The sequence below is a fragment of the Oncorhynchus tshawytscha genome, linkage group LG19 (assembly GCF_018296145.1).
Source record: "Oncorhynchus tshawytscha isolate Ot180627B linkage group LG19, Otsh_v2.0, whole genome shotgun sequence".
Classification (NCBI taxonomy): domain Eukaryota; kingdom Metazoa; phylum Chordata; class Actinopteri; order Salmoniformes; family Salmonidae; genus Oncorhynchus; species Oncorhynchus tshawytscha.
Window position 1 is genome coordinate 5,724,041 of NC_056447.1, and position 21,276 is coordinate 5,745,316.

The following is a 21,276-nucleotide window of genomic DNA, read 5'->3' on the forward strand; positions in this document are numbered from 1 at the left end:
TACCAAACTTTTCTGTTCCTTTCTTCTCTTCCTTGATGGGTTCAGCTTCAGTTGTACCAACCTTTTCTGTTTCTTTCTTCTCTTCCTTGATGGGTTCAGCTTCATGAATGCCATCTTTTTCCTTCACTTTCTCATCTTTATCTTCCTTGATTAGTTCAGTTTCAGTGGTACCAAACTTTTCTGTTTCTTTCTTCTCTTCCTTGATGGGTTTATCTTCATGAATGCCATCTTTATCTTCCTTGATTGGTTCAGCTTCAGTTGTACCAACCTTTTCTGTTCCTTTCTTCTCTTCCTTGATTAGTTCAGCTTCAGTTGTACCAACCTTTTCTGTTTCTTTCTTCTCTTCCTTGATGGGTTCAGCTTCATGAATGCCATCTTTTTCCTTCACTTTCTCATCTTTATCTTCCTTGATTAGTTCAGTTTCAGTGGTACCAAACTTTTCTGTTTCTTTCTTCTCTTCCTTGATGGGTTCAGCTTCATGAATGCCATCTTTTTCCTTCACTTTCTCATCTTTATCTTCCTTGATTAGTTCAGTTTCAGTGGTACCAAACTTTTCTGTTTCTTTCTTCTCTTCCTTGATGGGTTTATCTTCATGAATGTCATCTTTATCTTCCTTGATTAGTTCAGTTTCAGTGGTACCAAACTTTTCTGTTTCTTTCTTCTCTTCCTTGATGGGTTTATCTTCATGAATGCCATCTTTATCTTCCTTTGGGTTCAGCTTCAGTTGTACCAACCTTTTCATCTTTATCTTCCTTGATGGGTTCAGTTTCATGAATGCCAAACTTTTCTGTTTCTTTCTTTATCTTCCTTGATGGGTTCAGTTTCAGTGGTACCAAACTTTTCTGTTTCTCATCTTTATCTTCCTTGATGGGTTCAGTTTCAGTGGTACCAAACTTTTCTGTTCCTTTCTTCTCTTCCTTGATGGGTTATCTTCATGAATGCCATCTTTTTCCTTCATCTTTATCTTCCTTGATTAGTTCAGTTTCAGTGGTACCAAACTTTTCTGTTCCTTTCTTCTCTTCCTTGATTAGTTCAGTTTCAGTGGTACCAAACTTTTCTGTTCTTTCTTCTCTTCCTTGATGGGTTCAGCTTCATGAATGCCATCTTTTTCCTTCACTTTCTCATCTTTATCTTCCTTGATTAGTTCAGTTTCAGTGGTACCAAACTTTTCTGTTTCTTTCTTCTCTTCCTTGATGGGTTTATCTTCATGAATGCCATCTTTATCTTCCTTGATGGGTTCAGCTTCAGTTGTACCAACCTTTTCTGTTTCTTTCTTCTCTTCCTTGATGGGTTCAGCTTCATGAATGCCATCTTTTTCCTTCACTTTCTCATCTTTATCTTCCTTGATTAGTTCAGTTTCAGTGGTACCAAACTTTTCTGTTCCTTTCTTCTCTTCCTTGATGGGTTCAGTTTCAGTGGTACCAAACTTTTCTGTTCCTTTCTTCTCTTCCTTGATTAGTTCAGTTTCAGTGGTACCAAACTTTTCTGTTTCTTTCTTCTCTTCCTTGATGGGTTTATCTTCATGAATGCCATCTTTATCTTCCTTGATGGGTTCAGCTTCAGTTGTACCAACCTTTTCTGTTTCTTTCTTCTCTTCCTTGATGGGTTCAGCTTCATGAATGCCATCTTTTTCCTTCACTTTCTCATCTTTATCTTCCTTGATGGGCTCAGCTTCAGTAATAGCTTCAGTTGTACCAATTTTATCTGTTTCTTTCTTTTCTTCCTTGATGGTTTCAGCTTCAAACACGTCTCGTTTTTCTTTCTCCTCTTTCTCTTCCTTGATAGTTTTAGCCTCATGTGTGTCCTTTTTTTCTGTATCCTTCTCCTTCATGTCCTGTTTGATGGGTTTTACATTATCGTTATCATCATCCTCACCATCGTCATAATCTAAGAAACTACTCTCCTTCCCCTTTGGGAATTTAGCCTTACTGCACACTTTGGATTCTTTCTGTTGATGGTCATAATCTTCCTCGTCACTGTGTTTGAGTATAGCCTTACCACTAGAAATGTCTACTGTCAGAGATTCCTTTCCTGATATGGAAGCTTCGTCTTTGCCTGTGACTGACTCAGAGGTAAGAGGAGTTGTCTTCGGTTCCTGTTCTATCTCACCTTTGGAAGGGGAGAGACCATCTTTTTCTTCCGCTTTTGTAATGGGCAAGTCTTTTTGAAATGATTTCTCCACCGGTGGTAGTAGGTCCGACTCGACTTTCTTGACGTCAGCATCCAATTTATTCTTATCCACTTTATCTTCCTTTTCCGCTTGATCTTTCTTTGCATCCTTATCTTCTGTGTTGGTGGCAGAATCATGAAGGTCCCCCTGTGTTTGATGCTCCAATCCTGGGAAGTCCTTGGTCTTTTCCTCCACAGGCCACTGATGAAGAGGAGAGTGAGTTGGAGAGCTGGTTGCACTGGGGTGGGAAGATTGTGTGGGGGAGGCCATTTTCACAGTGCTATCGTCTGGACTGCAGCATCGCTCTTCACCTTCCGAAGTAATTGAGTCTGACCTAAAAGGCTTTGAGAAAGAGGGTGGGGGTGAAAGGGGTTTTGAAGGCACCACTGTTAAGATGTCTTCTTTGGACTTAAAGAGTTGTACCTCCTCAACTGGTAGGTGATCCTGCTTCAAATCCTGAACAAGTTTGGAGACAGGAGCCTCAGAAGCAGGGAGCTGTTCCACATCCCTATCTCTATCCTGGAGCATTTGAGGGGAGGCATAGCTCTCCCCAAGTGAAATGTCAATGTTCGGAGTTTGGTCCTGATCTTCTTCCTCATGAGTCTTGTTGACCTTAGCCTCTGTCTTCAAATCAGAGATAACTGACAGGCACTCTTCGGATGGAACTGACTTCATGTACTTGTCTTCCTCTAAGGAGGATGTTGGTGAGATGGTCCCAGCAGAGTGTAAATGTTCTTTCCCATGTGTGGCCTCCGTTGGAATTGCCAGGGGAACGCTATTAACAGTGTCAAGAAGCAGAGAGCTTTTGCCTGTTTCCTCAGTCTGAGGTGTAGCGACAGAGGCCACTGATTGGTCCTCTGCAATAGAGGTGGGGAAGGAGGACAATTTATCATACTCTGTGATGGATGTGGCTGAGGAAACATGTTCCTCCTCAGCCAAGGGAGCAGCAATGATGTTAGTGAATACCGATACTTGCTCCTGTCCACAAATAAAACCTTTGGCTGTTACATCAGCCATAGCTGATGCTTGCATCTCCTTCATCCCATGGATGGTGTCAAAGGAGCCTGTCTGATCTGGGACAGAGATGTCATATGCACCCACTTCGTATTGGAGGTTTAGTATCCTGTCATCAGCCTCTTCGTGAACTTCCTCATCAGAGATGGTCTGTTCAGTTTCAGAGTGGCCTGGAATGGTTTCGTCTTGAATGAAGGAGATGGGCTCGGCTGCAGCAGTTCCTTGCAGTGTTGACACTATGTCGACGGTAGCGCCTCCCACATTTGACACGTAGCCCTCTTCATCTGCCTCATCCTCCTCTTTAGCTCCAGGAGTATGTTTAACTGCTTTGCTTTCCCCATTCTTGGCCAACGTTTCTTTCTCTCCCGCTCCAGGTTTGATTTTGACCTCTTCATCTGCTATCATGTCTAGAACTTCTACCTCTTCCAGCTCAGCCTTTTCAACAACATGTCCATCTTCTTCCTGTTCCTCCTCCTGGGATGAAGCTCTTCTGCTTTCCTCTTTTGTCACCGCCACATCTGTGGGCTTTTCAACTTTCTCCATTTCCTCCACCTCATGTTTCCTGTCTAGTTCATTATCCTTCACATCATCTTTTGCATCATCTTCTTCCTCCCCTATCCCCATATCTTCCTCTTCCTGAAATGTTTTCCTCTCTGCAATCGGGCCTTCTTTTTCTTCCTCCTCCTCATCTTCAACTGCAGCTCCCTCATCCTCACATAGTTCCACTTTCTCTGCTTGTAATTCTTCTTTATGCTCTTGTGTTAATTTGTCCTCTTTGCTTTGAGACTCAGTTTCAACTTCCATTACTCCCTTCTCAGGAGACGTTGTGCCTGGTGGAGTTTTAGAGACAGTTTCCTGTTCTTTCTCCTCCTCCTGGGTAGGGGATTCGGCCATGCTTTCCTCTGCTGGTGTCTCCACTGCACTCTCTGGTGGCTCTGATGATACCTCATCTTGTTTTAACTCCTCAAAGTCCTTGGTAAGATCCTCTGGAGTGGAGGAAGCAGATATGCCCTCAATACCCCCATTCTGTAGTGGCTCAGGTTGAATGTTCTCTGCTGCTGGTTCCTCCGGTTTGGGTTCAGCCGGCTCTGCCTTGGCCGCTTTGCCTTTGCTTTTGTCGGTTTTGGGTTTACTTGACACTTTTGCCCTGTGCAGGGTCCTTCTGACCTCTGGTGTGAGGGGTTTTAAGTCAGGTTTTGTTATCTTTCTCAACTCTGACTTAGACGCATCTTTTTTCTTGTCAACTTTGGAGTCTTTTTTCTCTTCTTTTTTAGCTGTGTCAACTTTCTTGACTTTCTCTTTCTTTTCCTTGTCTTTTTTCTCATCCATCTTGGATGCCCTTTCCTTTGAATGTTTTCTCAAGGATTTCTCCTTCAATAGTTTTTTCTTTTCTGGTGCATCAGTCTTGGATTTTATTATTTTTGTGGGTTTTTCATTCTCTTTCAGTTTCTTCTCCTTTTTCTCTATCTTGTTCTCCTTTACAAAGTCACTCTTTGCCTCTGTGACTGCCGATACCTCATCATCTGCTTCTTTCTGAAGGGGTTTTGTAGTCTTGGGAGATGATTTCAGACTTTCTTTGCTGTCTGTCCTTTGCTTTAACTTTGTCTGTTTTACAACAGAGGGAGGAGCCCCTGAGGCTATGTCTTTTTGTGTGGCTACTGGGTATCGCAAGAAGTCAAGGTGCTTTAATTTCTCTAGTCCCTCCAGGACTTTGTTTTGTGGTGCGTTTCCAGGGAACAGCACTCTGACAATCTTTTCGGCAGGATTGGCAGGAAGCCACACGACTAATGCTGTAACTGACGTCAGGTAAGGTACGGATATTTCTCCCTCTTTTCCATTGGGGAGCACAATGCCTGTTTTGGCCTTGCTGTTACCAGCCCACTTCTGCATGAGAAACTGCATCTCCTTACTGTCCTTGACGGGGTTCAGAACATACATGTCTAACTTGCCCACCCCCATCTTATGGAAAAGAGTGAAAGGCTCAATAGTGTTGCTGACCAGTCTACAGAGAGGCTCCGGCTTGATTCCCAGTTTGTTGAGGTACTGCAACGTGAGGGAGGCCTCCTCGATGCTGCGCTTGACCTTTAGGTTTGATTCTGGCATACGTAGCTTCTCGGGTACATTGAAGAAGATCACACCAAGCTCTGGAGAGATCAGGTTCTTCATCCAATCACTGTAGGTGGTTGAGCCTTGTGACTGCTCCTCTTCCTGCTCTGCTATTTTCCTCTGAAGGAGCCCGTTGATGCCTGGCAGATTGTCTGCACCAATGTGAGTGAGTAGAATTGAGTCGATGCGGTCCAAGTGTCTGACCAGCTTCCAGAAGCATGATTTACGTTCAGAGCCTCCATCCACTAGGATGTTGAAGCCATTGACCGCAAACAGGGCCGAGTCGCCCCTCCCCCCAGGGAAGATGTAACAACAGGGCCTGGACAGTTTCAGGAAGCCTCCAGATGTGGGCGGCTCCAGGAGGTCAAAGGGAGAAGGCACATCCACCGTCTCGGAGATGTACTCCGTGAACTCTGTGACTCCCTCCATCTTGGGGAGCACAGGCTCAGTGTTCAGTCTGTACTCAAGGAACTCCCGTAAGTGCTGTTGCTGACCCAGGGAGCTCCAACCCACCTCCGATCGGCAGGACACAGTGAGTGTGGCCCGCTGCTTGGGGGCTGCTTCGCCCAGCAAATCACTGACCTACAGGAGAATGACAGACAGAGACAAGCCAAGGTCAGTGTTGATGTGTGACATTGTTGTTTTCATGTTTATCCACAATTCCAGTTCATGGGGGGGTATATAAAACATTTGTAGTTTCATTGGTAATCTAATCTTCATTAGAAAAACATGAGCTCATGAGCCAGTGCTAGAGACGACAGTAAAGTGTCAGAACAGGCTGTTTTGAATAGGATTTGACTGTTCTGAACAGTCATATCTTACCCCAGGATCAGCAAAGACTTGTGAGAAGCTCTTATAGGTGAAAACCCCACTTTGGAGAAGCAGGTCACCGTGGTCTGAGTTCTGCCCACTCAGAACCAGGAGTTTGTGTCCTGCTGAGTCTGTGACTAGAGACTGGATCTGGGGCAGAGAGCAAAACCGAGCAGTTATAGGAAACAGCACAGAACAAAGAGCGTGTCTCTTTATATGGGCTACACTATGAAATGAATCAAATGTATTTACATTTTGTTATGCCATTATGGTATTCCATTTAAAGCACGGTGAGAGAAAAGTTTGTTTTCTTATAGGGAAAAAATGAGATGCATTAGGTTTTAAATCATAATGACAAAATGTAAACAGATGTATACAATGATTGAAAGGTGGTTTAAATATAGTAACAAACCAGAAAAAAATATATAAATATTTGAAATCTTGAAACACACCTCTGAAGCAACTGTATCCTCTGATGGGTTGACCAACACGACTGTCTCTAGGACATCACTCTTGTGGTGGAGAGTCCTTTGCCCTACAGGGGCCAGAAAAATCGAACAACATGAGAGAGAGGCCAGACGTGTTTTGTCAACATCTTTCATGCACTTGCTTTGAAGTGTTCCTTTCAAACCCTTGTAGACATAACCAACATTGGCACAGGTCAACAGCTTAAAAGGCTACTGAGAATCTTGCCAGAGTCTGAGCAGTCTGCCCCAAAGACATCCTGCTGGAGAGCATCCAGAGTTTATCTGTGAAAACCTTTTTCAGTCGGGGAGATTTAGTACTCTGTACTGCGTGGTGCCTGTTATGTGGGGCAGACACAAGGCAAGAACAAAAGTTGGAACAGGAAGTAGGTCACCAATGTCTACTACTGGTTGCGGCTTGAAATCAGAGCTAACAGGTACAGCTTTTTAGAACAGAACAAACCCACTGGGCACACACTGGTTGAACCAACGTGGAATAGATGTTGAATTGACGTCTGTGCGCAGTTGGAAGTGGAGAACAGCTACTGACATTTTCATGCAAGAGAATTGAGAATTGGATAATACCTAAGCTAGAATTATTTGGCTTTGAAAAATTGGCTTTGTAACATATAAATATTGGGCCAATATATCCAAATGTTCGGCAATCATCATCACAAGGACTTCAAGCATATGATTTTCAGGTTATTGGTCAATATCACAGACACTGAAAACAATGCAGTGAGCTGGCATAATTGGTATGAAATCACTGACGTAAAGAGAGAGCAAACATAATAAATCATAAATGATTAATTAGTGAATATAACGCTGAATATCCAGGTCGTTCCACCAATTCGGCGCCTTTTGAGAAGTATAATTTGGTCAAAAAAAACCCATTAGATTTCACCTAATTTTAACATTCTGTCATAAAGAGCACATGTCCAACTTCATAAACACATTTTCCCCATCTCAAGAGGTTAAATACAAATAATACTATAGCAAGTGCCTGTTTAGTGCCAGATAAAGTAACAGGGTTGACCATAACAGAGTGGACGATTTCATCTTAAATCAGCCAAAAATGTCACTTTTCTATGTTTTGTAGAATAAAAATGAATTGTCTACTAATTTGTTGATGATGTCATTGGAAACACTTATCTTCCTCTATCTTTTCTTATTACAAACCATAGAAACGCAACATTCTCACATATGTTGATGTCGGGGTGGTGCAGGAGAAGATGAACATGAAGTTGTTAGATTTTTTTTCTTTACATTTGATATACCAGGCTTTTAAAATTCAATATTGTTGCACAATTTATAATTAAAATATCAAAAGGGATGCAAAAGGACCTCTTTTCATGGAAGGACCCACTCCTGTGCGGATCTGATTGAATTATGTGTCAGCATTTCTACCCATTCAGTTCAGAGGTGTGACGATAAGCATTTCATTCCCGTTTGTTGAAGCACCAATGCAGACTAATAATAGAGCCGGCTAATAAGAGAGGGAACTTGACTCTGTGTTCCACTTGCTATCTTCGATACATCCCGTTTGCCGTCCTCCGCCATTTTGGTACTGAATATGCACTGTCAACTCTTTGCTGGGAAAGAGCTCTACAGAGAAGTCATCATCTCATCTCTATAGAGGGGCTGCCTATCCTGTCTGACAAAAATCACTATTTTGTAGTACTTGTAGCTCAAAGTAAATGCCTACTTTTATTATTGCTGAATACCAACTATCAATCACTTAGGTCATGTATTTTCAGGTAGAGATACTGTACCTCGCGAAGCAAGAGCTGCTCTCTATATCCCCTCACGATTGTGCATTCTGTGCCACTGACACGGCCCGCAACCAAAACATGCGGACTCTCCTTCACTGCAGCCGAGGTGAGTAAAACATTTAAACGTGTTAACCCTCGCAAGGCTGCAGGCCCAGACGGCATCCCCAGCCGTGCCCTCAGAGCATGCGCAGACCAGCTGGCTGGTGTGTTTACGGACATATTCAATCGATCCCTATCCCAGTCTGCTGTTCCCACATGCTTCAAGAGGGCCACCATTGTTCCTGTTCCCAAGAAAGCTAAGGTAACTGAGCTAAACGACTACCGCCCCGTAGCACTCACTTCCGTCATTATGAAGTGCTTTGAGAGACTAGTCAAGGACCATATCACCTCCACCCTACCTGACACCCTAGACCCACTCCAATTTGCTTACCGCCCAAATAGGTCCACAGACGATGCAATCTCAACCACACTGCACACTGCCCTAACCCATCTGGACAAGAGGAATACCTATGTGAGAATGCTGTTCATCGACTACAGCTCAGCATTTAACACCATAGTACCCTCCAAACTCGTCATCAAGCTCGAGACCCTGGGTCTCGACCCCGCCCTGTGCAACTGGGTACTGGACTTCCTGACGGGCCGCCCCCACGTGGTGAGGGTAGGTAAGAACATCTCCACCCCGCTGATCCTCAACACTGGGGCCCCACAAGGGTGCGTTCTGAGCCCTCTCCTGTGCTCCCTGTTCACCCACGACTGCGTGGCCACGCACGCCTCCAACTCAATCATCAAGTTTACGGACGACACAACAGTGGTAGGCTTGATTACCAACAACGACGAGACGGCCTACAGGGAGGAGGTGAGGGCCCTCGGAGTGTGGTGTCAGGAAAATAACCTCACACTCAACGTCAACAAAACTAAGGAGATGATTGTGGACTTCAGGAAACAGCAGAGGGAACACTCCCCTATCCACATTGATGGAACAGAAGTGGAGAGGGTAGCAAGTTTTAAGTTCCTCGGCGTACACATCACAGACAAACTGAATTGGTCCACCCACACAGACAGCATCGTGAAGAAGGCGCAGCAGCGCCTCTTCAACCTCGGGAGGCTGAAGAAATTCGGCTTGTCACCAAAAGCACTCACAAACTTCTACAGATGCACAATCGAGAGCATCCTGTCGGGCTGTATCACCGCCTGGTATGGCAACTGCTCCGCCCACAACCGTAAGGCTCTCCAGAGGGTAGTGAGGTCTGCACAACGCATCACCGGGGGCAAACTACCTGCCCTCCAGGACACCTACACCACCCGATGTCACAGGAAGGCCATAAAGATCATCAAGGACAACAACCACCCGAGCCACTGCCTGTTCACCCCGCTATCATCCAGAAGGCGAGGTCAGTACAGGTGCATCAAAGCTGGGACCGAGAGACTGAAAAACAGCTTCTATCTCAAGGCCATCAGACTGTTAAACAGCCACCATTAACATTGAGTGGCTACTGCCAACACACTGACTCAACTCTAGCCACTTTAATAATGGGAATTGATGGGAATTGATGGAAAATATATCACTAGCCACTTTAAACAATGCTACTTAATATAATGTTTACATGCCCTACATTACATATCTCATATGTATACGTATATAATGTACTCTATCATCTACTGCATCTTTATGTAATACATGTACCACTTTAAACTATGCCACTTTGTTTACATACTCATCTCATATGTATATACTGTACTCGATATCATCTACTGCATCTTGCCTATGCTGCTCTGTACCATCACTCATTCATGTATCTTTATGTACATATTCTATATCCCTTTACACTTGTGTGTATAAGGTAGTAGTTTTGGAATTGTTAACTAGATTACTCGTTGGTTATTACTGCATTGTCGGAACTAGAAGCACAAGCTACACTCGCATTAACATCTGCTAACCATGTGTATGTGACAAATAAAATTTGATTTGATGATTCTTCTGCCTCTTCCGTAGCAGGCATAAAAGAAACACAGACTAGACAAGTAGATGCACAATGGATTATGGTCATTGTAGTGAATTACGTTTTATGCGCTAAACTATGTATAATATTGGCCTCCCTACTACATCGCACAGTTCAGGCTGGATCTGATTTATCTCTCGAGAAACTGTGCAATGTGCGAATTGAGCTCACAGAAGAAAAAAAACAGAACGACAAAACGAAATCAACATTTCAGTTAATCGCTCAGCACTATTTTATTTGTATTTTTGCTTGCCACATGCAAGGTAGTGATTACTGGATTGTGGACTGAGAAAGAGGAGAACAGTAAAAATAGTCAATTAGGGGATAGAAGGTACAGGCCTAGGTGATGAGAATGACAACTTGGCCTGACATGACAGACAGTGTACACTTTTGACTCACAAAAATTGCATTTGAACAGCTACTTGGAGTGACAGCTCAAACTCTCTGTGATTGGTTGGAGTCAGTCAGTTGACTCAGTAAGAGGAACAGAATAATTGGCTGATATGATGCAAAAAAGTGAAACCTCATCCAAATGGTTGTGGTGCTAATGAGCTTTCTTTGCCAATGATAAAGTATGCTTTATTACTCTTAAATGAGGATGCCGGCTATATCATTACATAGAAATTGGAAACCGACCAGCATGGGTGTAAAATGTAAACTAACATGTTTAGATGTTGTCGTAACAATTTGGGAAGAAAGGCACATCACCCAGAGGATATAGCTCACCGTTGCTATGAAAATGGACCGAATCGCTCATCATTACCCTGACCCGGCCTCTGTGTTTTACAGTGAGACGCATTGCAGCATTAGTCTGTGAGAGATGAAAGGTGATTGGACCTGGGGCTTGAGAGAGGAAAGGTGATTGGACCTGGGGCTTGAGAGAGGAAAGGTGATTGGACCTGCTACAGAACTGGTCAAATGCTGCTATTAGCAGCAGGAAAAAGCAAACTGTTAGTATGGTCCCAGATATGTTTGTTCCGTCTTGCCAATTACCATAGAAGCTGGTTAGACAACATAAACAGATCTGGGACCAGTCTAGGCAAACTATGAGAGGGACAGTGACGTTTTACCGCGTAGGCCTACTATAGTTGGAGCAGTGAGGTACCAAAAGAGAACCCTGTTCACTAGAGCATACTGGAAGAACCGTTGACGAGAGTTCGCCCACTTCAGCCTAGCTGCCCACAGACTGTGGGGAAGGAGACTCACTGCATCGTGACTAAGCCATTGACTACATTAGTTAGTTTGGATATCTTACGTTGTAAGAGTACAGAATATGGGGACATGGGGGAATATACAAAACATGGGCGTAATAGAATACGAGAACAAAGGCATATGATATCAGACGCAGGCAGAATAAGGACAAGTAGGATTATAGTCTATTCCCAGAGAGACAGCGTGTCCCTTTACCCTCCTGATATGCTTTCTCAGGTGAAACAGCAGAAAGGAGACTGCGTTAGCTGCTAGTCCCGGCAGGACGACCCCTCTCTGACATTGCAGACTGGTTCATTGTGATACTTGAACAACAGAGAGTCTATGTCAAGCAGGGGCTGGTCAGTCCACTAAGTAGACAGGTGATTAATACGCCTACGGGATAGAGACTTAAGAGGCTACCATTGCCTTCACTTCTCAGCAAGACATCATCTCGGTGATGACCATGTTGGTTATAACTCTCTGTTTCTTTATTCAGAAAAAAGTAGGTTGAGAAAACAGCAGGAAGTTAAACAGGAAGGTTTACTTCAGTATTTAACATTAGAGTAGGAAACCACTGTAAGTAGCAGCACTGCTACTAACGAAGAACGGTACACAGTAGAATTTACAGTAAGTGGCCTATGTCATTGGTACCAGTAAGTAAATATGTTCAGATAACAGAATAATCAAATGTGTAGAAAATCTGATATGATTATACATTACTCATGAACTCCAAAAGCCATGGAGAGTCTAGGCAAAGATGAGTCCGTTAATGATGTAGGCCTAAAGCATGCCCATCAACCTCCAGCCACTATGATGAATAATATAAACACACACGTCTCGATCCTCAGGACTGCATCTGTAGTAGCCTCCACGTCAGACAGCTCTGTTTCTCTGCTTTGCTGTTTTGTTTCTACAGTCCTTTGGAATAGCAGGATGTTCTGCCAAGTTCCCCTCCTCTATTCATCCCTCTGGCTTTTCCTTTAACCAGTATCCCAGAAACATGAAAGCATCCAACTTCATGGAAACTGACATCCCACCAATATGGAACGCCGTTTGGGTCTTTGCGTGTCAAAAAAAACAACACTATTTGACGTGCCAAGTAACACTATTTGACGTGTCAAGTAACACTATTTGACGTGTCAAGTAACACTATTTGACGTGTCAAGTAACACTATTTGACGTGTCAAGTAACACTATTTGACGTGTCAAATAAGCTTGTTGACCAATCAGGACCTGAATATGACTGCACGTCACTGGTAAAGTTGTCTCGCACACCTACAGTGCTGGTCATTAAAAAAAAAGTTAGCTAGCTCATGGATGCAAACACTGTTCTTCCCCAGAAACATAGAAAACGACATCTGTCTCAGTTGCTATAGTTAGCTAGCTAACTATAAAGCTAGGTGTCATCTAAAATAACCCTAATTTATAAGACTGCTTTTTTTAAATTAATGGTGGTCGGATCCATCTATTTAAAGCTAGCCACAATAAGGATTAGCCACAATGGTGGACTTTGCGGTTAGCCTTCAAAATAAAAGTATGTAATTGACAGTGATGCAAATTAATAAAAATAGTAGAATTATGCCATAATTGAATCGATCATGCTAAACGAGGTTGGAATGTTCGAAACGAGGTTGGAATCTGTTGAAATCACACTGATTGTATTATTATACTTTAGAATTGCATTGGAGGCATACTTATTTTACTGTACTTTACTGGATTGTGGATCAATGGGGTATCAGTCTACTCAGTGAAAAACAATACTGCGTGGATGTTTTGGAGTCTGATTTCTCTGAGGAGGATGTTAGGAAAAAAACATATTGGGTATTGATTAGACTGATACCCCATTTCATTGATCCCCAATCCTTAGGTAAAGCTGCAATATGAATGTCAATACACACAATATGCTGACTGGGGAGGTGATTTCCACAGTCACAGTCCCACGATAAGAGGTACAACGCTAATATTTGCGTAAACTCTTCACAGTTGTGTTCTGTGGGTGTTGCCGAGTAGACTGATACCCGATTTCATTGCTTCACATTCCAACCTTGTTAAACACTATCTTGTCTAAATATGGCATGATTGCACCAATTGTAACCTTCTGCATCACTTTCAAATAGGTACTTTTATTTTGAAGGAAAACCGTAAATTCCATTAATCCTTATTGTGGCTAGCTTCACAACACATAACCCGGTCCGGTCGAGCCTCACTAGATGAAGCAAGCTGGCTGCTTATTATAACGTTAGCTTTGGGCAACAGAGTTAAGTAGCTGGCTAGCTAGTTCATTTTCAATAGGCAAACAACAAGTGGCTACCTAGCTAATACTTACTCACAAGGATTCCTATATCATTGCTAAGAATAATGAAAATGACTGCAGTTTCTACTAGCCATTGTTTTCAGGCTGGTTGTATTGGTGCTAGCTAGGTACCAAGCTAAAGCTAGCTACCCCAGAAGTTGCGGTCGAACAAATAATGCCTTATTATCAACGCGGTATTGTAAACACATCGTTCGTGGCCGGTGATTAGTTGTTTACAGACTTTTTTTTGTACAGCTTTGACAGTGCTACCGATAGTAGTGGTGGCGCTTGACTTGCACGTGCAAATTCAGAATACACAACATTCTATAATAGAACTGTGTTATTTGACGTGTCAAATGAAAAGCTTATTTAACACGTCAAATAGTGTTATTTGACGTGTATCTTCTTCTTTTTTTACATACAAAGACCCAAACGGCGTTCCATACACTAAAGGCATGTCGAAAATCCACCTTTCCTATATTTGAGCTATATTTCTGATTTTTCACTTTCATTTTCACTTATAAATGTAGCTAGCTAGTTTAGCTTATTCAAACACCCGGCTCTAACAGAGGGATGCTATGTTAGCTAGTTATCCAACACTGGAACTCTTCCAAGTCAAGGTAGGCTTTGGTTTTACAAATCTATTGCCACCTGATGTAACTGCTAAACTGCTTACTGACTGTACACTGTACTAACTGTGTTTGATCAGTGGTGTATTCATTCCGCCGATTCTGTTCAAAAACGTTTCTTAAACAGAAGCAAGCGGAATGAAATGGGGATAAACATACCTGAATTTGTCCAATAGAAACTCTTGTTTGCAACTGTTGGACTAATGATTACACCCTAGATAAGCTAGATGCAGGCTAAATCTTAACCAATGCATTTTATTGTTGAGTTTCCTGCGCAATATCCCCAGACTGCTCTTATTTCACCACTTCTGTGTCATTTTCTGACATGTACAAAAAGTCGTCAGCAGCTGTGAACTTCTGAAGCAGCCTCCCTAACGCATTCAGCAATAGGCCTGTTTTAGCAATGTCAAAGAGGCTCACAGAGGAGTTAATTACCATATCATTAGCTTGTGTCCTCACTTCTCTGTACAATTGTGGTCCTGACTACTTGAAGATACCCATGATACACATGATAAAACCCAAACCACTCACAGACACCCACATCCACACATAATTAATGTGGGAAGCCAGTGAAACCTCAGAAGGAACTAAACTCTTAGCTCCAGACTCACTTGACTTGGCTCTCCATCAGTGGAGGCTCCACAGAGGAGGAAGGGGAGGACATTCCTCCTCAGTGAATTTCCCAAAAATAAAAAGTGAAACTTTTAAAAAGTTGTTATCCTTTTTAGATACCCTACAAAGTGCTGTTGAGGCTAGCTCCATGGTGTAGCCAGAGGACAGCTAGCTTCCATCCTCCCCTGGGTATACTGACTTCAATACAAAACCTAGGAGGCTCATGCTTCTCACCCCCATTCCATAGACTTACACAGTAATTATGACAACTTCTGGAGGACATTCTCCAAACTATCAGAGCTCTTGCAGCATGAACTGACATGTTGCCCAAACAATCAGAGTGTCAATCTGGTACTGAAAGCATAGCTAGCTAGCACTGTACTGCATAACATGTGGTGAGTAGTTGACTCAGAGAGAGAGAAAGACCGTTTTGAACCAATAATTTTCTTCAAAAATGAAGGGAGAGAGATCACTACCCTACTTAGCAAATGTAGCTAGCTAGTTTAACCTAGTCAAACAGAGGGATGCTGTGTTAGCTAGCTGGCTATGACTATCCAACACTGGAACTCATCCAAGTCAAGGTAGGCTTTGGTTTTACAAATGTATTGCCACCGGGGCCCACTGGTGTAAATGTTAAACTGCTTACTGACTGTACATTGTACTAACTGTGTTTGTTGATCAGTGGTGTATTCATTCCGCCGATTCTATTGAAAAAAAATAGTTTCTTAAACTGAAGCAAACAGAACGAAACTGGGATAAACTTACCTGAATTTGTACAATAGAAACTCTCATTTGCAACTGTTGGACTAATGACTACACCCTAGATGAGCTAGATGTAATAGAAATAAGGCCATGCTCATAAACATTTTTTGCGTCATCCCTCATCTTAAACGGCACCGAACGCCACAGGTTCCATACAGTAGTCCGGGACCCAAAGGAGAGAAGGTCGTTTTCAGACAGAACTCACTGTTACTCTCCTCAGTACTCCTTTACCTGAGCTGACCTGCTTGATATAAATACCCGCATCTGAACTCTGGAAATGGGAGCGCTCTGTTAAAAAAACAGCTAAAACAGAGCACTGATCTGATGATCGACCACGGCCCAGTCACTGCATTGCTCCAAATAGCCTGCTCCACATTTAGCAATCAGGGACTGTGAGGAGGTTGAAGGAATTTAAAACGATCACATCTTCAATTCAAGAGTTTCATTCCAAAACGCTATATATCCATTTTCAGAAATGTTGGTAAATTAGCTTTTATTTTTTAAAGTAATTATGAAAGAGATTGCTGTGTTTTTTCACTACCTAATCATGGCATGGGGTTGTTCAATGACATGTGTTTGTTTAAAATCTATCACTTTAATCATGTTTCTTTTGTTGCAAAATGCTATATATCCACCTCACTCAGAGAAATAAGTAGTACTGCTAGGTTTTACACAAATGTAACAAATAACTACATTTTTAATAAAGAAATGTAGAAATGATACATCTGCGACATCAATATTTAAAATGTCATTACATTTTAAATGTATACATTTGACATTTTTGTCATTTAGCAGCTGTTCTTATCCAGAGCAACTTACAGTAAGTTACAGATACAGTAGCCTATGTTTGGGCGGAGCATGACTTCAGCACCCTGGACAGCTCCTCTATCCAATACACAAAATATACAAACCATAAATCTGGTATCTGATAGAGATGTGATGCTAAAGAGACAACTAAGACTTCATTTATATGCAGGTTCATGCACTCTCGGGCACCCTTTTCACACTACCGTGCTCAGTACAGTTGGGCTTGGTTTGGCTCAGTAGTGTGTGAAGGGTATGGATGAGAGATGGTTGACTTACCCAAAGACATCTTCAAAGTACACAAAGCAAGCAGCTGACCATCATGGAACCCCATTGTGCTAAGCTATAGATATAGCTCTAAGGGCTACACCTGATGATGTAATTTCTGTTTACTCCAGCAGTCACTCCTAAGTAACTGAGACAAGGTGACGAAGGTGAGCTTTTACGCAACACTGACACCCAACAGGGAAGCATAAGAAGGCAATTTGAACCTGATGGGCCATCTTATCGAAAGACACCCATCGCAGTAAACAATGGTAGCGTGGAGAGGCACATGAAAACAGGGTTAGCGCCGCTAATCTCATTTAGCTAATGTGACTTCATCCCATTCTGAGGGTAGAGCTTAGTATAACTTATAGATAAAGAGGAGCACATTGAAATGGAAAATGACAGACCAGGCTATAGTCTCCATAAAAGACAGACCACCAAGTATGACATTTTAAAGGCCCAATGCAGTCAAAATTCCTGTGTTTGCATCATAATGTACAACAGCTAATGAAACAAACTGTAAAAGTTTAAAAAATATATATATATCAGTGTTATTTCATGATAGTTGCTGGTTGAAAATACAATCTACAAAGGATCCTCGAATTAGCATATTTTGCATGGGTGGAGTTTCAGCTTGCCTGGTAACATCACCAGGCGGTAAATAAGTTAATAGACCGATAACAAAGAGCGTTTCAAACCTCTCTGCCGATAACAGCTAGTTTTCTGTTTCCAGGTGCGCTTCCCCCCACCACTCAGACCACACCTGCACAGCAAAATTCTTGCTTGAGAAATAGTTTTTTTCTAAAAAGCCATGTTTTCTTCTTTTTTGCCATTTTTTTGTGGGGAATTTTACCCCCTCTTTCTCCCCAATTTCGTGGTATCCAATTATTAGTAGTTACTATCTTGTCTCATTGCTACAACTCCCGTACGGGCTTGGGAGAGACGAAGGTTGAAAGTCATGCGTCCTCCGAAACACAACCCAACCAAGGAGCACTGCTTCTTAACACAGCGCGCATCCAACCCGGAAGACAGCCGCACCAATGTGTCGGAGGAAACACCGTGCACCTGGCGACCTTGGTTAGCGTGCACTGCGCCCGGCCCGCCACAGGAGTCGCTGGTGCGCGATGAGACAAGGATATTCTTACCGGCGAAACCCTCCCTAACCCGGATGACGCTAGGCCAATTATGTGTCGCCCCACGGACCTCCCAGTCGCGGCCGGCTGCCCTTTTTTGCCATTTTAATGGAAAACTATTACATTAAAGCTGCAATATGTAACTTGTTGTGTCTTTTCCTTTCAGTGTTGTACACCAGCTTCAAGCAGCTGAAAATACAACATTTTTGGTTATTGAAAATATATTTCACAGTGGTTTAGATGGTCCAACGATTCTCTACACATTACTTGTTTTGTCACAAAAACTGAAATTAGGAAAACTATTAGGAAATGGCGGAGTGATTTCTGCATATTGCACCTTTAAGGCACTTCATTGTTACTGAGAAATTATTTGATATTTATATAAAATGGTTGCACTTTCATGTAGGTTTCAGTATCAGATTTTGAATCATTGCAGTATCATATCATTACTGCAGACTTGGCATAACAAAATGGCTCCCTCAAATTCAGCCTTTTCTATCCCTGATTCTTTAGAGCCCCTTTACCCTGCAGGCTTATTCAGCAGGGTGCAAAATATATAGTCCATTGTAGTTAGAAATGTAAGAGCAGACAGTTGGGAAACATGTCTTAAAAACATGTTGGTAACATACAATACAACTCTGAATGTTCTGTAACGTGTCACCCTAAACAACTAAACAAACCCCATGCCAACACCACCCAACCATTTCCTGGATGTCAGTTGGCTCGCCACCTTGAACCTGAACAGTAGGTGTATATCCCAGTTCCTCGCTGTAATCCTAGTCCTGTGATTTGGTTGCGCTGGATGATTGTGCTGCTAAGCCAGATAAAGCCTCTCCACGTTAATCGCAGCTGGGCCTCCGAGTACCAATCTCAGACCTCGACCTCGGAATGGTTGTGGCCAAATCACTGAGTCCAGGGGTGTGTTCATGAGGGCACAACAATGGACAACACAAATTAGCATTTCTAATTGGACAAATTCAGATACTACCTTCCCACTTCACTCCATTTCAGACCATTTTCATGCCTAATGAATACCACCCAGATCATCACCTGGGGAAATGAGGCAGGACTATCTGTCTGAGTCTCTGTGTGGGTCTGTATTAGAGGTCAACCGATTATGATTTTTCAATGCCAATACTGATAACGATTATTGGAGGACCCCAAAAAATGTATACTGATTTAAAATCGGCTGAATTTTATATATATATTACAATACTGAATGAACAATGAACACTTATTTTAACTTAATATAATACAAATAAAAATCAATTTAGTCTCAAATAAATAATGAAACATGTTCAATTTGGTTTAAATAATGCAAAAACACAGTGTTGGAGAAGAAAGTAAAAGTGCAATATGTGCCATGTGAAAAAGCTAAAGTTGAAATTCCTTGCTTAGAACATGAGAACATATGAAAGCTGGTGGTTCCTTTAAACATGAGTCTTCAATATTCCCAGGTAAGAAGTTTTATGTTGTAGTTATTATAGGAATTATGACGTGTCGACTATTTCCCTTTATACCATTTGTATTTCATAGACCTTTGACTATTGGATGTTCTTATAGGCACTATAGTAATGCCAGCCTAATCTCTGGAGTTGATAGGCTTGAAGACATAAACAGTGCTGTGCTTCAAGCATTGCTAAGAGCTGCTGGCAAACACAGTAAAGTGCTGTTTGAATGAATGCTTATGAGCCTGCTGCTGCCTATCACTGCTCAGTCAGACTGCTCTATCAAATATCAAACCATAGCCTTAATTATAATAAACACGCAGAAATACGAGCCTTTGGTCATTAATAATATGGTCGAATCCGTAAACTATCATTTCAAAAACAAAACGTTTATTCTTTCAGTGAAATACGGAACCGTATTTTATCTAACGGGTGGCATCCCTAAGTCTAAATATTGCTGTTACATTGCACAACCTTCAATGTTATGTCATAATTATGTAAAATTCTGGCAAATTAATTACAGTCTTGTTAGGAAGAAATGGTCTTCACACAGTTCACAACAAGCCAGACGTCCAAAACTGCTGCATATACCCTGTCTCTGCTTGCACAGAAGAGAAGTGACACAATTTCCCTAGTTAATATTGCATGCATTTATTGCATTTATTTAAACTAATATCATCAACCATGTGTAGTTAACTAGTGATTATGTGAAGATGGATTGTTTTTGATAAGATAAGTTTAATATTAGCTACCAACTTACCTTGGCTCCTTGCAGCCACAAGGTCCTTTTGATGCTGCACTCGCGTAACCGGTGGTCAGCCTACCATGCAGTCTCCTCGTGGATTGCAATGTAATCGGCCATAATCAGCGTCCACAAAAGGCAGATTACTGACTGTTATGCAGATTACTGATTATTATGAGAACTTTGAAATCAGCCATGCCGATTAATCGGTCGACCTTTAGTCTATATACTACTCTAAGAAGGCTCCCCTTTCTAAGGCTTCTTACCCTATCTGCAGGGACCAGACAGAATAAACTCCAGGAGGCAAACGGTGGGATATAGCCTGGGCTGGCATCATAGTGCTCTGAGATCTATGGCCAATCATCTCTGACCAGTGAGGAAGGATGTGCTATAATATACAACAAAGGAAAGGATGAAACTAAGTATATTCACCCTCATTAAGTACAGGGCCGGCTCTAGCCTTTTGGGGGCCCCAAGTGAGATTTGGTTGCCCCCCCCCCATACGAAAAACATCTGTTATACAGTTAATTTCAATTCTATCAATTTTGCCATGAGGTGGAATCAAATAAAATGTTATTTGTCACATGCTTCATAAACAACAGGTGTGGTGTTACGTGAAATGCTTTCTTTTACGGGTCCTTCGCAACAATGCAGAGAAAAAAAATAAAGAGAGAAATGTTGCAATTCTACAAATTTTGCCATGACTTAGGCCATGTTAATAATATCTGAGTGAGAGTGACTAACAAAATCAATGGGGGCCCCCTGGGCACCTGCCCTGCATGCCTGGTCAGTATTCAGCCATAATTACTACAAATTTACAGTGCCTTCAGAAAGTATTCACACCCCTTGACTTTTTTCACATTTTGTTGTGTTACAGCCTGAATTTAAAATGGATTAATTTGAGATTTTGTGTCACTTACCACAAAATACCCCATAATGTCAAAGTGTAATTATTACAAATGTAATAAAAAATGTGAAGCTGAAATGTCTTGAGTCAATAAGTATTCAACCAATTTGTTATGGAAAAATGTTATTTTTAAGTCAAAAAATAAGTTCACT

The 21,276-nt window shown here is 42.1% G+C and overlaps 1 protein-coding gene across 3 annotated transcripts in view; it reads right to left on the bottom strand.

Moving 5' to 3' along the window:
• Nucleotides 1–21,276, bottom strand: part of LOC112219190 (microtubule-associated protein 1B) — a 72,380-nt gene that overhangs the window by 11,869 nt on the left and 39,235 nt on the right. Inside the window, exons 3-7 of one of the 3 annotated variants that reach the window (XM_042301302.1) lie at nt 6,553–6,635; nt 6,113–6,250; nt 1,540–5,872; nt 323–702; nt 4–268 (exon numbers count right to left, since the gene is read on the bottom strand). In XM_042301302.1, coding sequence (XP_042157236.1) covers nt 4–268; nt 323–702; nt 1,540–5,872; nt 6,113–6,250; nt 6,553–6,635 — 5,199 coding nt within the window. The remainder of the gene's footprint in view (nt 1–3; nt 269–322; nt 703–1,539; nt 5,873–6,112; nt 6,251–6,552; nt 6,636–21,276) is intronic. The other 2 variants (XM_042301301.1, XM_042301303.1) reach the window with 2 other exon arrangements.